Source organism: Poeciliopsis prolifica, unplaced genomic scaffold (assembly GCF_027474105.1).
Source record: "Poeciliopsis prolifica strain line A6 unplaced genomic scaffold, Auburn_PproV2 SCAFFOLD008, whole genome shotgun sequence".
Lineage (NCBI taxonomy): Eukaryota > Metazoa > Chordata > Actinopteri > Cyprinodontiformes > Poeciliidae > Poeciliopsis > Poeciliopsis prolifica.
Genome location: NW_026562383.1, coordinates 9,782,124 through 9,800,583, shown reverse-complemented (window position 1 = coordinate 9,800,583; position 18,460 = coordinate 9,782,124). Strand labels below are relative to the sequence as shown.

Sequence of the window (18,460 nt, the reverse complement as noted above, 5' to 3'; positions counted from 1 at the left end):
GAGATGTTTCACATCTGATCAGAGGCAAACCTGCTGGTTGAATGAAAATAACCATTTTAAAATGTATTCAGCCATGTTGATTTATGAGCAACAATACTAGCTGCATGCCATCAGTTTTACCAAATTTATAATCTCTCCTGCATCTGATGGATGATGTGGCTAAAAAGTAGTTCTTGCTTAGCTGGGACATCTTGAGTTATATTTATCCCATGTAAACCTCTCTAGGGAAACCTCTCTAGGGAATGGCAAACTAAAGGTCTGATTTCACTGATCTGTCACTCTCCCGACCGCTGGTTTCTCCAGTCAACACTGCTTACTGACGGAGTCATCCAGAACCAGAAACAAAGAGTTACAACGGCACTTGAATACCAGTGCATAGAACAAATTGTTTTCCTCCAAATATAAAAATGAGTATGTCAAATTTGATAATATATAAATAGGTGCACAAATTGGAAATCAAAAAGTATTTTCCAGAGCTTTATATTTCAGGTAAGGATTTTTTATTTTTATTTTTATTGTGAACAATGGAAGTTATGATACATTGTAATGATTGCTGCACAGTGACAACCTCACTCAAAGTGAGAACTTAAACAGAAGACCGTGAACTTATACAAAACTTTTATTTAGCTGAGGACTCACAGATCTATAAGAAAGTTAGATAATACAGGAGTAAAATACTGATGAAAACCAGATGGACTTCTTCATATATTTTATCATGTTACACAAATTCATCACGATGTAACAGACAAATTAGCAAATGTTTATAGAAACCTGAAGGTTTAGTGTAATACACAACATTTCCTAACAATCTTTTTCAACATTTGAGATGTTTTTTTTTATTTTTCTTTGACAGACAAGAACGCAAAAATTTCTACCGTCAAACACTTTTCATTTTACAACCAACCGTATGAGCAGCAGATGCACAAATTATCCTTTTGTTACAATAAAACGACGAGCATAAACAGAAGCAGTCCTCTATATCAGTAATATGGCCTCCGTGGATTATTCTGCAAATAAAAGACAGCAGACCACATTAGGATATCACAGTAGAAATACAATGTACAAACAATAATAACTACAAAAGTGACTATATACGTACACAATCTTGCAAAAGTACGGATCATTTTCACATTATCTAACATTAAATCAGAAACTTCAGTATAGATTTTAGTATTATAATGACAGAATGAAATAAACCAATGCATTAGGTATAAAGTAGAAGCTAAAGCACACATGGTATTCAATTTATTTCAAAATAAAAAATATGTGTTTTGTAAATCTGTATTTAGCAGAAAGCTCCAGTGGAGTTTTTTACTACTCTGCTGTTGTTGTAGTATGAAACGTTTAATACAAATAGTTTTGAAATCTTTACACAACTATATTAGTTCACAGTCACACGTACTTTAATTTAGATGTCAGAAATTAAAGTACTTATGATCTTAACTGACCAGAAGCATCTTCATATGTGCTACTTTTTGCTGGTCCATTGCATGAAATCCAATAAAATGCATTAAAGTTTGTGTTTGTAACATGGAAAAATGTGGAGAAGTTCAAAGTGTATGAATAGTAGCACAGATAAATTAGTAGAATTAAACAAACACTCTTTGCACAATTCAACTTTGTTAAGATGTAAAAAACCTATTACCAGGGGATTGGGCCTGAAGCGGTAGGCAAGCATCATCCTCTTTCTGAAAGCGTCATACTCATCATCGCCTTTCGATAGCTCAGCTGGACGATCGACTCCGAACCCTGCACCATTCATGGCTGTAGTTCCTCTGGAACGGGACGGAGAGAAAAACACAAAATCATCTTTGTGGTTGATGATTGTGCAAAATACTGGTGTTTTATCTAGAAAGCGAATGTAAAAATGTATGTAAATAATAATAATAACTGAATTAATAATGAACGATACCTAGTTTAACCTTTGCCTAAACTTATGAGAATTGCTGTATTGCAGTTTTAAAACTGTGAAATAAATAGTTTTAAATATAAGTTTGATTTGTGTTGTGTGTTGTCTTTCAAGTTCTCACACCCAGATGAAAAATATTTGTATATTAATATTCCACTTCTGGAATATAAAAACTATGTTAAATGAATGTATAGACATAATGTACATAGAAGGAAATTTTCTTCTTTTTTGTTACTTCTAACAAGTGAGAAGGACTCACTTGTTAACAGGAGCTTTGATTCCTTGTCCTTCACTGCCAAGGCCTTCTCCCTCCTTCCAGCCCATTTTCATGAGCATTCGGAAACCAAGATTCTCCACCGTCAACTTAAACTCTTTATACTCTGAGTAGTCGGGGTCCCGGCCTTCCTGCAAGTCAATATTACAAAGTTGTTTAAGTATGCGAGACATATATCCGACACAGTTAAAATTTGATCAAGATGTTTTTATTGTCTTCCCAGGAGATGATGCATGTCCACCTGGTCTCACGCATCTTGATTTTTTTAAATCGATAACTAGATTTACTTTCACAGCTGCAGGCATTTAAATTTCACATGGATGCAGACATTACACTGAACCCAAAAGATTAGGAATGAGGAATGCTTCTAATAAAGTTTTTAATTATTTTGTGGAAACCATGGACAATTAGATTAATTAATTAGAAATTAATTAAGTTAATTCTGCTTTCAAAGAAATCAACTTGTTGCAACATCCTTCCTACTACTCTTTCAAGCTGATATTTTTTGTACAATCATTCATGTTGGCCCCGTAGAGATGTAAGGTGCATTACATTATGGTGCACTAAAGTTTATTACAGGACAAGCCTCTTGCCTAGTGCTGTACTCTGTACTGTCTGGATAACTGGCCTTCATTGTTCATACAAACTGTTTCTCTAATACACACAAAACCTGAGGAAGAAAACAAACTTTTCTTTCCATTTCCACTTGAAAAAAAAATCTACTATTAAGCCAGAAGGTTGACAGTTTGAATAAAAAAAAAGATTTTAAACATTTTTTAAGACCCTGGAGCAAAAATATTTGGATATTTAAAGTTTTATTTGGAGGGTTTCTTCTCTTTACTTAATACTTTTAGATATCATTTCTTTATCCATTGTGTTGACTATTCTATTTCAAAATATCATTTTGCAGGTTAGTTGAAAATGATACAAGCTTAAACCTGTGAGACTTCCTCAAAAAGAGCAAAACGATAATGATTGATAATGAACTGACATCACTGTGATCAGACACTTAACACTAAGTCATCACTGTCATCTGGTAAATCCAAACAAATGACATATTATGGTTTATGAATTTGATTACTCTTTATAGATCTTTCTCATAAGACTAAAAACAAATGAAGATAAAGTAGAACAAACCTTGAGAGCCTTGAAGGTCTCCATGAATTTTTCCAGCTCCTCAGGGGGAAGGAAGTCTCCAATGAAATGTTTCCCTTTCCCCATTTCTGTCAGAGACTCCGCCCACTCTGGAATTGAAGAGAAAAAAAATGAAGTTATATAAATCATATAAGTCATATAAAAATGGTGATGAAATCATCATAAGTGATCGCCGAGATTACAATGCACAGCAACGTTTTATTGGATTTCTCTGGCATACCACGCGTTTTCTCCATCTCCATCTTTCTCAGCTGATGCTCCCAGGTGCCGTCATCCTGGTCCACTTCTTCATCACTGTCATACTCATGTTGGTGATCTCTAATGGCTTTCTCCCACAACTTCTGCATGTCTGCCATTGCACGTTTGTGCTTCATGATCATTTCATACATCTCTTGCATCTGTGTGGTAAAGAGTGGGATGAGGGTTTGGCAAAAACTAAAATAGTAAGATCTAAATAGTTATGGCTGCTAAAGGCATCTCAATTAGTAAAAAAAAAAAAAAAAAAAACCCAACAACATAGGGTAAGATTTTTGAAGAGCTGTATGAACAGATGCACCAAGACTTCCAGCTTAATCTTTTCCAGTAAGAGAATGCAAAGAAATAAAGTCACAGTTCACAATATTCAGTGTCAGAAGGTTTTAAAATTAAGGAGACATAAAGTCATGAGTATTTAATTTCCACAACATGTCTGCTGCCCTCAAGAAACCAATAGAGTCTTTATTCAATTATTGTCTATAATGCAACATGCTGGCTTTTGAAATGATGGCAGCCTTTTGGGAATCTCAGCATTAAAAATCAATATTCTACAGAGAAAAGACACAAATACTGTTGTTTTAGTAATCCTAGATGCAATAATCACTAATGTAAGATGCTATCGTACAGTAGAGTATTACGGCCATACGAAAAACAATAAAAAATAAAATTACAAGTGTAAACTGTTAGGAAAATAAAGTCATACTACCAGAATCAAAAATATTGTGACGTAATTCTGGTCATAGTAGAACTTTTTCCTTGTTTTACTTTGTTTTTATTTTCATGACTTTATTCTCATAATTACATTTTCTAAAATCAGTTTAAACTCCACTATAATTTTACTCTTGTTTCACTTTTTTTTAATTTTATTGTATTTTTATTTATTTATTTTTTACAAAATTACAAATATAAAGACATGCTAAAAAACATCACAATGACATTTGCAACAGTCTACCTCTTGTTGTTCCTTGATTTGTCTCTTCTGGTCCTCCGACAGCTCAGTCACTCCAACCAAACCAAGAGGCTTTCCCTTCTTATAACCAAGGCCACTCAGTTCTTGAGCTGAAAGACACCAGGCAGCAAATATTCACAAAATATAATGTACATATACAGCACTAAAAATAATGCAACTGAATTAAAAAAAAAAACCTGTTTACCAGATAAAGAGGGTGTGTTAGGATCTGGGACATTAATATCTTGGGGAAAAACAATTGGTGGAACTGGCAACTGCACTTTGTCTTCTTCAGACCCCCATCTGCTCTTCCTCTTTCGTTTGACAGGAGGCATTTCTGACTCCTGATGTTGAGGCACTGATGTGCTGGTCAGCTGTGGAGAGCTTACAGGTAATGAAGACACAACTGGACGCTGGACTTCTGTTCTGGTGTCTGCTGGTGACGGTGAAGAGCGCTGAGATGCAGAATGGTACTCTTGTAGTTTCTTTCTGTAGAGAAAATAGGCCGGACTTTGCTGGTCGAATAAAAAGCTGGAAAATGGAGATGAGGAAACATTTTTGTTAGATCTGAAAGAAAGAAATAGCACAAAAAAAGACAGAAAATGAATTTGAAAACGAGTAATAGAAACACAAACTAACCTGAATGCGGGATTTTCTCTGTTGCGTTCAATGGCGATGGCTTCAACCTCGGGGCCACCCTCCGCCACAAACCGGGCCAGATTTTCAATGATTTCCTGGGTTTCCACGTCCACTGGGGGGGAGACTTTAAGCAGCCTATTAGTACTGGGACTCAATTCACACTCTACTACTGTACCGTACTCAACTGGCCCTCACTCAGCACCAGTCTAGAGCTAATGGGGAATAAGAAGAGGAAAAGGGAGGAGGAGCAAGGACGGACAGGGCTGGTGAATGGGAAAATCTTTGGATGTGAGGCTTTTAGCACAATAAATAAACAAATTAACCCAAATGAGACTATGTTAATATTCTATTTATATGTATAATGTTTTGCAAAGTTAGCTATAAAAGACAAATTGCAGTGCATATCAAATACTGACAAGAGATTATGTACTTCGAGATTTTTAAAATATATTTAATTAAGACATGTTGTCTTAAGTGACATTTTAACAAGAAAACATTCATTTATTTCAAGATTTTTCAAGCACTAAGAGTACCAGTGAATGCGGCTAGCACAGTAAAGGTTCAATTAAATGATTTGAATCTGCTGCAAGGCTGCTGATAACTGCTAACAATGGAGAACACTTTGACATTTTACAGCCGACTCAGCTTTTAAGAAATGACTTCTATTCTAAAGCTGCTTGAGAATTATTTTAATTATTTAATGTTCAATCTAATAATCTCATAATATGCTGCAGATATGCAGCACACTCTGTGTGCCCTAAATGCTTAATTGTTTGAAAAAAATTTTATGTAAAACAGATAAAAGTAAATAGAAGGTGAAAAATAAATTAAACTTTTACCATTTTCTGATTTATTCTCGAGATTCTGCAGATTGTTCTTCAAAACTGCAACTTTGTGTTTGAAGTAGAGATACTCCAAGCTGCTTTTATCAAATAAGAACCTGTAAAACAAGAAGAATAATAAATTTTTATGAGTATAAAAAAATAAACAAAAATGCAATCTGTGTTAAATGAATCTGATCGAGATATTAAAACCTACGAGAACATAGGATCATCTTTGTAGTCCTCCATTGCCTTCTTCTCCAGCTCAGGTCCTCCTTCTGCCACGAAAGAGGCCATCTTGTTGATAATGAGTCTGGTGTCTGAATCCACTGGGGGAGAGACTTTAAGCAGGCTATGAGTATATTTACTCAAAAGGCACATATGACAATATGCCAGACACAAGGCAACTGTTCCACTGGAGTACGCAAAGCAACCATTGAACTGTCCAAGGCATGGAGTGGTCCACAGTCAGATTTATAAGATACAGGCCTTGAATTACCTTTCATCTCTAAGAACTTGGAGTAATCAGTTTCCTCTTCCTCATCGTCATCATCAGGAGAGGAAAACACGCTAGGCCTTTGGCTGAGAACTGGGTTCTTCTTGGGCTGGGCGTAGCTCTTGAACTGACTGAGCATTTTGCTAACTTTAATCCCGGGCCGCTGACCGACTAAAATGCTTTTCTTCTGCAAAGTGTTTCCCAATGGAGATGGACCTGAACTTAATAAAGGAGCCTTGGAGTCGCTAGTGGAATCTAGAAAGTGTAAAATGAAAATGTTATTTATTCTGGTATCTATCACATATCCAATAATTGTTATTTTTAATAAATCTCGTGAATAAGTTGAAACAACCACGTCATACTTCAAAGCATTTCTCATACTTGGTTAATACCTCATGCAACAACATTAGATCACCAAACAGAAGTGAAAAAATGTGTAATTTCATTAAGACAACAATGCAAATAAAGAAACTTACCTGAAGTATTGTTTGTTTTTTCTTTTTGCATCTTCATGAACTGCTGTAAGAAGCTTCCATCATTTGCAAATTTATTTGAAGAAGGTCCCTGAGGGATGGGTAAACTACAGGAATAAGAAAACAAATCTCTTAATTTACTCAAAGACCGCGAGAATAAAACAATCACCCCAGAAAACACACTAACTAATATATTTTAAAATATTTAATGTCAATCGCAGCTTTGCAGATGCTTGACTACCTTGGAGGCAGGGACTTGCTTGCTGTCTGAGCATTCAGTTTTGCTTGCTCTGCCATTCTTTCTTCAATCTCCTTTTTCTTCTGAGCGATCAGTTTCTCTTGGCGAAGAATATTCATGTTCATTTTGTTTTTTTGCTGCTGACCTGGTTTGGACATCCACCCTCCTCGTCCTAAGAAACATTTGAAAGCAAAACATCCAGCCATAAAAAGTTGGAGACGTTTTCTGATCAGGGCTAATTACTCTGAAGTTTACAAATTACCCAATCCATTTATTGCTCATTGATAATACAATTTGGGTAACTCAAAGAAACCCGAAGGAAGAAATTGCTACATAGGGATATTTTCAACAAGATACAAATGTTGGTTTCCCTTCATTACAAGTTAATTTAGAGCACTGCAATGTAATTTAATTGCACATGACCTTGAACACACTATCTCCCTGCTCAAACCACAGAAGGTTATCTTAAAAAGTTTGTGACAAAATTAGAAAATTGCTATTCTCATACGCTATTTTTTGGGCTACTTTGCAATGATGAATATGCAAAAATGTTAGTCTGTACATGTGCTAAGTTGGGAGACTTGCAAAATTCCGCTATTTAAAGCATTGGCATGGTGGCTGGAATGTCAAAAATAAAAGGCACACTGCACTTTTCACACGTTTATGCATACAAATGTGAAAATTATCAACATTTTTCCTGCTACTTAACAAGTACACACTACTTTGTGTCGATCTGACACTCAAAATCCCCACATGTAAAAAAGGGTCTTAAAATAGCTAAGTGCTACTGTGAATGAAAACAATAAAGAAAGACTAATATTTAGCCTTTTTTAGGACTCAAAACCCAGTCATATCCATATTTTTGAAAAATGTCAGATTGTAAAGCATTCTGTTTTCTTAGTTATATCAGTATCTCTTGGGGAACATAAGGTTAAGAGTTTTTAATGTTAATATATTCTCTATTAATACGTATCTAGAGTTGGTAAACACGGAAGCCAATATGTTCGTTTACATATTTGTGAATATGGTTATAGCTTTGTAATTAATTTACTCTGGAGTGACACTGTGCATAGACGAGAGTGCTGTAGCCAAAGATCTTAAGATAATTCTTTGCCGACAGATACTGTATTTCATGTATGTAGAAATCTTCATTAGACTTAATTGGTCTAATGTAATGGCTACTTGGTTCGCCTGTCAGCTATTTAACACTGGCTGACCAAACGACATGCTCAAATACGACATAAGCTAGGTAACTGCAAAACTAGCCGACCAATCTGTTTCGTCGGGAGGAGCAACTAGCATATTTATTTTTATATTACAGAAACACTGAATAATTACCTCCATCGCCAGACTCCATGGTCGTAGCTAGACGATAAATATACAAAGAAAACGGAAAAATACAGAGAACAAGGCCTCCAGCTGCCACAGTTACAGCTAAGGGACAGACGCTACCGACAGCCACTTCCGGTCTGCGTTTTTCAAATTAAAAGCACGGTCTAGTCTGCTCAAGCGCTGTTCAACACAAAACTTTATGACAAAATAGTATTTTGTAAAACAACAACAACAACAACAACAACAACAACAACAACAATAATAATAATAATAATAATAATAATAATAATAATAATAATAATAATAATAATAATAATAATAATAATAATATGAGATTGGTGGGAAAACCCCACATACTTTGGATCTTAATATGTCATTGTGTATGATGCAGGAGAAAACATATTAGCTAAGAATGATTCTTTCACGAGGACAGAAAGGCCATGATTTCCTTCAGACTGAAGCAACATTTAGAAAAATTTTCTTCATGTCAAATTGAAAAAAAAAAAAGAAAATACAAATAAAATGAAACAAACATTAGACCATATGTGTACAGATGCATTTGAAAGGATTTGAAGAAAAATTACAATTGTATGAAACCTACAGCACAAAACCGGAAGATTTTTTTGGGGGTAATATTTACACACTTTACATGACACTCTCTGGTGCTGCTGTTTCCTTTTCCTGTCGCTAAAGCAAAAGTCAGGCTCTAGTGTCCCTTGCTGCTATCCGTCCGATCAGTAGAACTCACCCAGTACTAGAAATGGCCGAAGCCCCTCCACGGCCCTGCCGGTTTTTTTGTCACCGGTGTTCAGCAGAAATCTCGCCCCGTCTACCGGTAAGAATCACTGACGCGTATTTCGCCTTTGTGAAGGGTGAGAAATCATGTTTGAACTGGTCTGGGTACAGATGAAGCTCTTCAGAGCCTCGTTGAGTATCTGCTGCGGTTAAAGCCCCGTCGGTTCAGCTAACCCTTCAGGGCAGCAGCAGAGTGTCAGTGTCAGTAACTAACTTCGGGGATAAACTCCGGTTACAACCGGGTGTTTTGGAGGTGTATTTTCAGCGGTACTGTCAAATGAAGAATCAGCTAGAAAGAAGAAACCGTTACTGCCCGACGGATTTAATAATGGTGGAACACCATCAGGCTAACTGAGGTCAACTTGTTTGGATAAAATAAGTTATCCCACATATATGGGAAAACTATATATATATATATATTTGTGTGTGTGTATGTATATGTAAACAGTGTATTATTATTCAGTCGTTATTGCTGTTGTTCCAGCAGCTTGCCCCAGCTGTTTGTTGTCAGGCTATTCATTGGAAGCTTCTTGAATGTTACAGTAACATTTACTTTCTAATCAGTCTGCCGTTCGGCTCTTTGTTAGGAAATCAAATCGTTTAGATTTGTCTGAAGTGCCTTACAAAGGTATTCACATCCCTAAAAAAATGGCTCCTTTTTTCATGTGATTTTTGAACATTTATTATTTTTTTCACATCACAACTAAATATTTAAGTGTATTTTATTGGAATTTTAAGTGATGGGCCAACTCAAAGTAATTCTTTCTTTCTTTCTTTTACATATAAAAATCTGAATGGTTTATTGTCATATGTGTCATATGTGCAGCTTCACTTACAGTGGAGGAAATTAGTTTCAGAAGTAATTTAATTACTGACCAGAGCTCACCTTTGTGTAATCTAAGCTCAGTTTAAATGTAAATGTTCAGGAAAGGCCTTGAAGATTGGTTAGAGAATATTATTGATTTTAAACTGAAAAATAAAGATATCTGACCAGTCAGTAATACAGTTATTATGATATTTAAGTTAGGATTAAGTTGTAAAATAATATCCCTCGCTTTAGGCAGCTTGTGGAGCAATGGTTAAAGTAATAACAAAAAAAAAGAGCATGGCTTACCATCCTCAGCACAACATGTTTGAAGTGAAACAGTGTTGGCAGCATCCTGTTGTGGGGATTCTTGTATTCAGTAGAGTTGGAGGAGCTCAAAGGAGCTAAATCTTGATGGTTCAGATCCAAGCGTATTCACATGTTCGAATGGTCTAGTCAAATCCAGGCCAACATATAATTGAGAATCTCTGCAAAACCAGAAAATTATGTACATTGATGCTCTCAATCCAGCCTCTCCATGCTTTATTTTATTTTGCACAGAACATGTGCAAGGCAGGTAGAAATGTACCACGAGAGACATTTAGATTTTTATTTGTAGGTGTTTATTGACTGGCAAAAATCACCATCATGTCAGCTTGACTATTTTACTATGTTGTCCTTTCCTGTCTAGGAACATTACTAGCTTGTGGAAGAATGCTTGGAAATAATTAAAGTTTTTCTGGTTCTTATTCGTAGGACTACACATGTCCATGCTGTGAGTCTGGTTTCATTGAGGAACTACCTGAAGAAACAAGGCAAGGATTTTTATTTATCTTACAAACTCTTATCAGTTTGATCTCTAAATGCCTGAGTCTTATTTTCTGTGTTTTCTAGCAGTTCTGAAAATGGGTGCGCGTCCACGTCCTCTGCCAGTGATCAGAATCGCTCCAGTTTTGAGGTGGGTGCAACAGTTAACCCAGTACTAGGATAACACGTTGTTGCACACTGACTTGACTCTTTCAATTGTGTGATAATAGAACATGGATCAACATCATTTATTCACATTTCCATCGGGGTACGGCCCATTTGCCCTTGGGATTTTCGACGAAAACTTTGACCTTCGATCGAGATTATCCACAGAGGACAACCGGGAGGCAGAGAACAGACGAGAAAGGGAAATGGCTTCACGGCAGCGATACAGTGCGAGGCAGCCGCGGGGTCGACATGTGCCACGCCGGCAGGGTTCGCGGCACGAAGGAGTGCCCACATTGGAGGGGTGAGACATCTTAAATTGAAATTGAAATTTTTCTCAAACTCTTCAGCACAAGTATTCATCTTTAATATTCCATCTTTTTGCTTTTATTCTAGTTTCACAATTCACAAGTGACTTTTATTCAAAAGCAGACCTGGGTCCACCCAAATCGCCTTTTAATCAGTTTAGTAAATTTAACTTAATGTAGCAAACATTTCCAGAGGAAGAGTAATGCAACTCTTGTTCTTGTTTCTGAGAACAGACTCTTTTTATGTTTTGGATCTACAGCATTTTGCAGATCCCTTTCCCTCTAGAAATTATAGCGTAACTTGTTTCACTAAAGTATTGCACCTGTTGTTGCGCTGACAAAGAAAATGACAAATTTTGGGGGTTGGAGTGTGGGTTTAACTTAGAACAACAATATTCTTTTGACTTGATGATTTTGGTTCATCTGACTTCTATGGTTATTTCAGAAATTATCCTATTAGAAAATAAAACAGTCCCATTTGTGTTTGAAAACAGCAGTTTAGATTAAAACTTGGAAAGAAAATTGTATATTCTTGTACAAAAACATTTTTTATTGTCACTACTACAAACTTCAGTGTATATATGAGAGTCCCACACACAGTAAGTAAAATAAGAAATAGGTTACATTGTTTTAAACAACTAAACAGTGAGTTGCATAAATTTTTAAGTGGGGATATTTGGGCAAAATGGGTTGAGTATAGATATTTGCCACACTTTCCAGATTTTGATTTGTGAAATATTTTGAATAGCCTTCCACTTCACAATTTTTGCACTACTTTCTGCTGGTCTATCACTTAAAATACATTGAAATTTGTGGTCGTAATGTAACAGTCTCTGCAGAACTTCAGGGATATGAATATTTAGAAAAACGATGCATAGAATAAGATGACATTTTCTGCTGGTTTTTGGATAGACCATAACTTTAAGGAACACACAGACTGGTGTACATTTTTCATTCTTCGTATGTTGTGAATTGCCAGTAAACGGTTCAAAATGAAGTAACTCTGGACACTCACACTGCCATTAGATGTTATCAAGCGTGTGATGATAAATAAATTAATGCTATTTGTCTTTTCTTTGAGCAGAATCATCCAGCAGCTTGTTAATGGAATCATAGCACCTGCAGCCATGCCAAACACCGGGATGGGACCATGGTAGGGTTCAAGAAGTCACTTGTGAGATTGATAATATTGTACAGTGTGAGTGATTGAATATTTTTACAGGACTGCATTGTTGTTTTGCAGGGGCATGCTGCATTCCAATCCAATGGACTATGCCTGGGGGGCTAATGGACTGGATGCTATCATTACACAGGTTTAATATTATCTACTCACTCTTCTGACTGCCGATAAAAAATATTTTAGATTTCAAAAATTCAGTGAACAATTTCACGGTGCAGATTAACTCTTACTACTAAAAGCACCCACAAAGAAGCAGTTTATTTATTTATAGCATTTGTTGAAAATTTCATCCATGCATTTGTCACGTACGATAGCAAAACATGTTTTCATGCAAATTTCTCCTCGGTCCATAACTATGAAAATGTTTCTGGTTTTTTTTGCTTTGCAGTTATTAAACCAGTTTGAAAACACCGGTCCTCCGCCAGCTGACAAAGAAAGAATAAAGAGTTTACCGACCATTTCCATTACACAAGAACACGTTGGTAAGTTCCTTTGACACCATGGTGTAGTGATGTTCAGCAAAGCTCACTACATGATTACCCTGAATGCACAGAATCGGTCTGACAGCTGTTTCTCTTTGCAGCTTTTCTCTTTGACTCTGCATTGCAAACATACACAGACAGATGGTATGTGGCTTTGTGTTTGTCTAGGTGCTGGGTTAGAGTGTCCTGTCTGCAAAGAAGACTACAGTGTTGACGAGAGTGTTAGGCAGCTACCGTGCAATCATTTGTTTCACAATGATTGTATAGTTCCATGGCTGGAACAGGTATGGATATTTAATATTGCTGCCTTTAACTTAATTTCAAATCTTACTGTTGTTGATATCATTAGTTACAACAGTCAGCATATCTGTGTCTATTTAGCTGAAGTTATTTATGAAAGAGCCCATGCAGTAACATGTTAATATATGGCTCATATGTATTTAGAAAATATTAGTAATGCATCTGGTTTTGATCGAATTCCAAACGAAACTCAAAACCTCCCACTGTGGATGAATTGAAACAATTCTGCAATGAAAAATGGTCCAAAATGGAAAGTTAAAGAATCATTCCATGTTATCAAAAAGGCTTTATTCCAGTTGATGCTGCATAGGCTGACAAAACATGTTTTTTAGATGAAGTGGTTAAATACTTTTTCACATTATGCCAAATTGGTTCAGATCTTTTTAGCTCTTTTAATAAATAAGTCATAATTTAAGCATTTAATCTGGTAATCTTGGTTTGGTATTTATTTGATGGCCTAAAACATTTAATCAAAAAGACCAAAAACAGAAGGAGACAAATGCCTTTTCACAGCAGTATAAATATGTATCACTGGTGATGACTGAGTAACATTTTTGATCCTTTTCTCTTTCAGCATGACACATGTCCCGTGTGCAGGAAGAGTCTTAGCGGTCAGAACACAGCCACAGACCCACCGGTGTTATCAGGAATCAACTTCTCTCCACCTTCCTCCTCATCCTCTTCCTCTCCCAGCTCACCTAGCAATGAAAATGCAGGGAGCAACTCATAGGCTTCACCTCCCCCATGTCCTCCTTCACATCTGACGGCATTGCACCCCGCTGAGACCCACCAGCTCCTCTCTGCAGCTGAGACCACAACAGCTTTATGTCTCAATTCTCGGGGACAAGAACTTTGACTTTTAGTCTTCATTCCACCCCTCTGTGCCGAACAGACGCCGGGTCCAACCCCTGCTGCTATTGTCACTTAGTGTATGAGGAGTGAAAGAGGAATGTGAAATAAATTAGAGGTGGGTTTGTGACCTGATCAGAAGCAGTATAGAACCAGAGTGGACTGGGTTTTTTTTTTGTTTGTTTTTGTTTTTATTTTTTTCGGGTGGGAAATGTGTACAGCGGGTACACATTTTAGATAAAACAAAAGAGAAAAAACTATCGACAAAATGCTCTTTTTAAAACAAAACATTGCCAGTGGTGGTGAACTGACTCTTTAGATGCTCAGATTGGAAATCCTCCAAAAAAAAAAAATATGTCAACCACTTGCATCTAATTGATCAAGCAACCCAAGCCTCTTGGGGAAAAATGAGGCTGTGTGTCTGATTTTAATTTATTTGCTTCTTTATTTTGCACAGGATTCTGTCTGAGGGTGAGAATGTGAATCTGGATAAAGTTACTGTACAGAAAGGCAAAAAAAAAAAAAAAAGTTAATTATGCAGGATGGTTTCACCCCATTTTCTTTTATTATGGTCCATTGGAGAAGAGCTCACTCATATGTTTGCTATATCTTAACGATAGGGATGGTTGCAACTTAGCAGTGGATACAACTTTTATTTTTGTAGTGGAAAAAAATAACATTACAAATTTGTGCATTCACTGAAACACAACGTACGCTATGTTAGTTATTAAGAAAAAGAAAAGCAAATGGCATGGGATTAGTTTACCTCTATGGAACTGGCCAAATGAATTTCACAAAATAAGTGTTATTTTATTTGCTGAATTTTTGTACAGTCACAATAAAGTGCTAAAAACAACCAATTCCAGACTCCCCATTGTTGATGCATAAATAAATAATGTTACTGACATCAGAGAAGATTAAATTACTCTAATTTTGATGTTAAAACAACGTTGCCTCATTTAGAGTGATATTTAAGAACTTCAAATTCATTTATATATATATATATATATATATATATATATATATATACATACACACTTAGTCTTTTTTTCCATTTGGCTTACTCATCCAGAATTACATTAACATGTCATCCCTAAGGTATTCATATCTTTTCCTCCTTATATTTGCATAACCACAAGCATCAATATATTTGGTAGGAATCACATATAATAAACTAACATAAAGTCATGCATTAATACAGACCTACAGATATTTCCTTCCTTCAGCCACCACTATGTAACTCTTTCAGTAACTGAATTAATCAAGTTCCAAAGACATTTAATTTCCCTTTGGGATCAAAGTATTTTTTTTTTTTATTTGAATTGAATTTAAGAGACGAAAGTGGAATGAAAATGACATGAGTTCAAAAGATCTTAATAAAAAGCACTCCACTAAGGATGGTTGAAGAACATTAGTGAACTGCTTGATGAAGACCATCCTTTTGAAAATACATAATGCATTTATTAGACGCTCAGACTAAAGCAGAGATTTTAGGGTTGATTAACATCCAGGTGGAGAATGAGTCACCTGATCAACCTGTGAGGATTTTCATGTTTTAAATTACCAGGTACAACTAATTGAATTTTATTGCTGAAGCTTTCAAAGTGCCACTAGATGAGGTGTTGGCACCTTCTTCAGTTGCAAAAAGCTGTTTAGTTGGATTTGGTGACTTGTTTACACAGCCATTACGAAGTATTGAGTGAGTTTTACAACTGTGATTAAAAAGTTTAATGTAAAAGTCTATTCCCTTCTTCTGCTTCTTCTTCTTCTAAATCTTCTTCTTTGTTTTCGGGACATTTGTGTCACACCAACAAGGTCATCTCTTCATCTTCCTTATTTAGGTGAACACACTTCACTATGATCAATGAATGAACCTTATTAGGATGTGTCTCCACCTGTGTACCAAAGCAACATGTTTCTGGGCCAGCAGCTCCACCTGTTTGCTTTATTCTGTCACTGGTCTTTGGCCATCTCTTTCAGTCATTTGTTGTGAACTATGAGAGTTAATGTGACTTTAGGTAACTAGGAAATACAACAAATCCTAGTGCAGCAACATGCTACTAATTAGGCAAAGAGAAGCAGGAAGAACAGGTGGGCAGAAACAAACAAACAAAAAAAAAAGAACAAAGATGCAGCTCATGACTTCCCAGCGCCAATTTAAAAAAAGAAGAAAAAAAAAAAGGTAAAGAACTGAAATATGAAGCGGAGAATGCTGCTTTGCAAATCTGCTTACTGGCTTCGGCGATATTTTTTCTTTATCGCCAAAGTGCTGGTGTTAGTTACCACAACAGTTTTTCTAAAGTCTCTAGAATCAAATCTGGGTCCAAAATTAGAGTAGCTCAAAACTAGAGCAGAGAAAACAGGCTAAACACTTTATCTCCACTCCACAAGACCACTCGATTATCATGGCCTAGATGTGTAAGAATGGTGTGCTGCGGTTCCTCCGCCTTTGACTTTTGGCACAAGTGCTTTCGAAATGTGGGAGAGGAGATCCTGCTCACGCTACTGTACTGTTTAGAACCAGCTTTATAACTTTTTATAGTGAGGTAAGGAAAGGTTCACTCAACTACAGCTTTTCTCATTTATAACTCACCTGCCACGAGGTAAATCTGTTTTCAGGTGGATTATTTGCATCTGACAACAAGGAGATTCATCATTAGTGTGTCTAAAGAACGGGCTGCACTGAAATGGAAATACATTTATAAAGTATTCATAAATAACTAGAATACTTCACAGTTTGTCACAATAAAATCACCAGATGTATCATGGGATTTTATGTGACTGACCAGCATGAAGTGGTTCATAACTGTGAAGTGAAAGGTGGCAGCATCAGAGCCACTGACCAACTCTCTATATCAGAAAGCTGATTAAGAGAGTTGGGTCTGTTGTAAGGACTGCTCTGGAACCTCTGAAGATCAATGTAAGACACTTCATAAAATGAAGAACACAACAGGTCAACCTGAACATCCTCTTCACAAAGCTGTGATGCAACAACGGAGTCTCTTCAGTAAAAGGATGCTTACAGATCTGCTGCAATACAGACTCCAACAGATCAGTCCCAACCTCAGCCATCGCAATCTAAAACGACTCTTTGTAGTTTGACTTGCAAAATCATTTAATTCCCCTGTGGGGTTAATAAATCATCATATTTAGGAACATTGTCATGTTATTGTTCTGTCATGTAAAGTGTTTTGCATATAGGTATTGCTCTGACCCAGCATGTCATGTGACAAACTGCAGTTTGGGTCTATTGCGGTTGCTTTCTGCATCAGATTTCTTCCATAAGGTCAGATTCTGCAGTGTATGAATAATAGTTTTCCTGTTGTTCTTCTCCTGAGTTACCATGGGCCTCTTAACTGCTTCTCTGCTCCACCTTTGTTTGGATTTTTACCATTCAATCCTATTTTAACCTTGCTTCTTGTCTTTGTGGGTTTTTTTTCTTCGTCTTCATGATGTTTCCCAACAAACCTGCAAGACGTTGGCAGAGGCGCTGGATTTAAATTGAGATGAAATCAGGTGGACTCTGTCTACGTGTTAGGTGGCTTTTTGTTACACTGGATTTTATATTGAGGGGAAAACAGTAAAGTGAGGATGACATGAATGCATACAACACTTTACAGAATTTCTTTTGGGGAAAAATAATAGAATGTTTTTCCTTCCAATACTTCATAAAATTTCATTAAAAAAATATCGGAGTTTGTTGTTGTAACAGGATAAAATGGGAAAAAGCCTTTGCAGGGCTATGTAGTTAGGGACTAATCTTGTAAGCACAATTTTCAGTAGAGAACACCTTAATGGACATTCTGGTGATCAGCAATGCCACTGCAATATCTCCCAACTAAAAAAAAAAAAAAAAAAAAAAAAGAGAGAAACTAACATGGATGACAAAAGCCCAGCAAAGGTTTGATCTGTATCCTGAGTGAACCTCAGTAATGAACTGCAGGAATAATTTACAAATACAGATGCAAGTTTTGCTTTCATTTATCGGATTTCTGATCAGGCCAAACCTTGAATGATTTGACCTTCTCCCGACGCTTCTGCTTGTGACCATCCGCTTTGGGTCAGAATAGATTTTATGTCGCCTCTAGAGGGCGCTGACCACATGCCTGGGGTACCATTGACCAAATGAAATTGTCATCGTCAAAAACGGGTGTAAAAAACCAAACAAACAAACAGAAAAAAAGAACAAAAACGAGTTAATGTGAGCGTTTATTAACACGTGGTGATT

The 18,460-nt window shown here is 36.4% G+C and overlaps 2 protein-coding genes across 4 annotated transcripts; one reads left to right on the top strand and one right to left on the bottom strand.

Moving 5' to 3' along the window:
- Nucleotides 1–477: 477 nt before the first annotated feature.
- Nucleotides 478–8,658, bottom strand: sugp1 (SURP and G patch domain containing 1). 2 transcript variants are annotated; one of them, XM_055033670.1, is made up of 14 exons: nucleotides 8,548–8,658; nucleotides 7,213–7,381; nucleotides 6,975–7,078; nucleotides 6,502–6,753; nucleotides 6,220–6,343; nucleotides 6,021–6,121; nucleotides 5,182–5,305; nucleotides 4,748–5,073; nucleotides 4,546–4,652; nucleotides 3,559–3,736; nucleotides 3,321–3,427; nucleotides 2,169–2,314; nucleotides 1,646–1,775; nucleotides 478–1,007 (listed from the first exon to the last, which is right to left on the bottom strand). In XM_055033670.1, exons 1-14 carry the CDS (start codon nucleotides 8,564–8,566, stop codon nucleotides 981–983), a joined length of 1,914 nt encoding a protein of 637 aa, XP_054889645.1. In that variant the 5' UTR covers nucleotides 8,567–8,658; the 3' UTR covers nucleotides 478–980. The 2 variants fall into 2 exon arrangements, with proteins under 2 accessions (XP_054889645.1, XP_054889644.1); XM_055033669.1 differs by lacking the exon at nucleotides 8,548–8,658 and having other exon boundaries at nucleotides 7,213–7,415.
- A 586-nt stretch (nucleotides 8,659–9,244) lies between these two features.
- On the top strand, nucleotides 9,245–15,092 carry rnf126 (ring finger protein 126). 2 transcript variants are annotated; one of them, XM_055033223.1, is made up of 9 exons: nucleotides 9,245–9,376; nucleotides 10,898–10,956; nucleotides 11,039–11,099; nucleotides 11,179–11,417; nucleotides 12,506–12,574; nucleotides 12,665–12,734; nucleotides 12,990–13,083; nucleotides 13,252–13,367; nucleotides 13,958–15,092. In XM_055033223.1, exons 1-9 carry the CDS (start codon nucleotides 9,302–9,304, stop codon nucleotides 14,111–14,113), a joined length of 939 nt encoding a protein of 312 aa, XP_054889198.1. In that variant the 5' UTR covers nucleotides 9,245–9,301; the 3' UTR covers nucleotides 14,114–15,092. The 2 variants fall into 2 exon arrangements, with proteins under 2 accessions (XP_054889198.1, XP_054889197.1); XM_055033222.1 differs by having other exon boundaries at nucleotides 11,036–11,099.
- The last annotated feature ends 3,368 nt before the right edge of the window (nucleotides 15,093–18,460 follow it).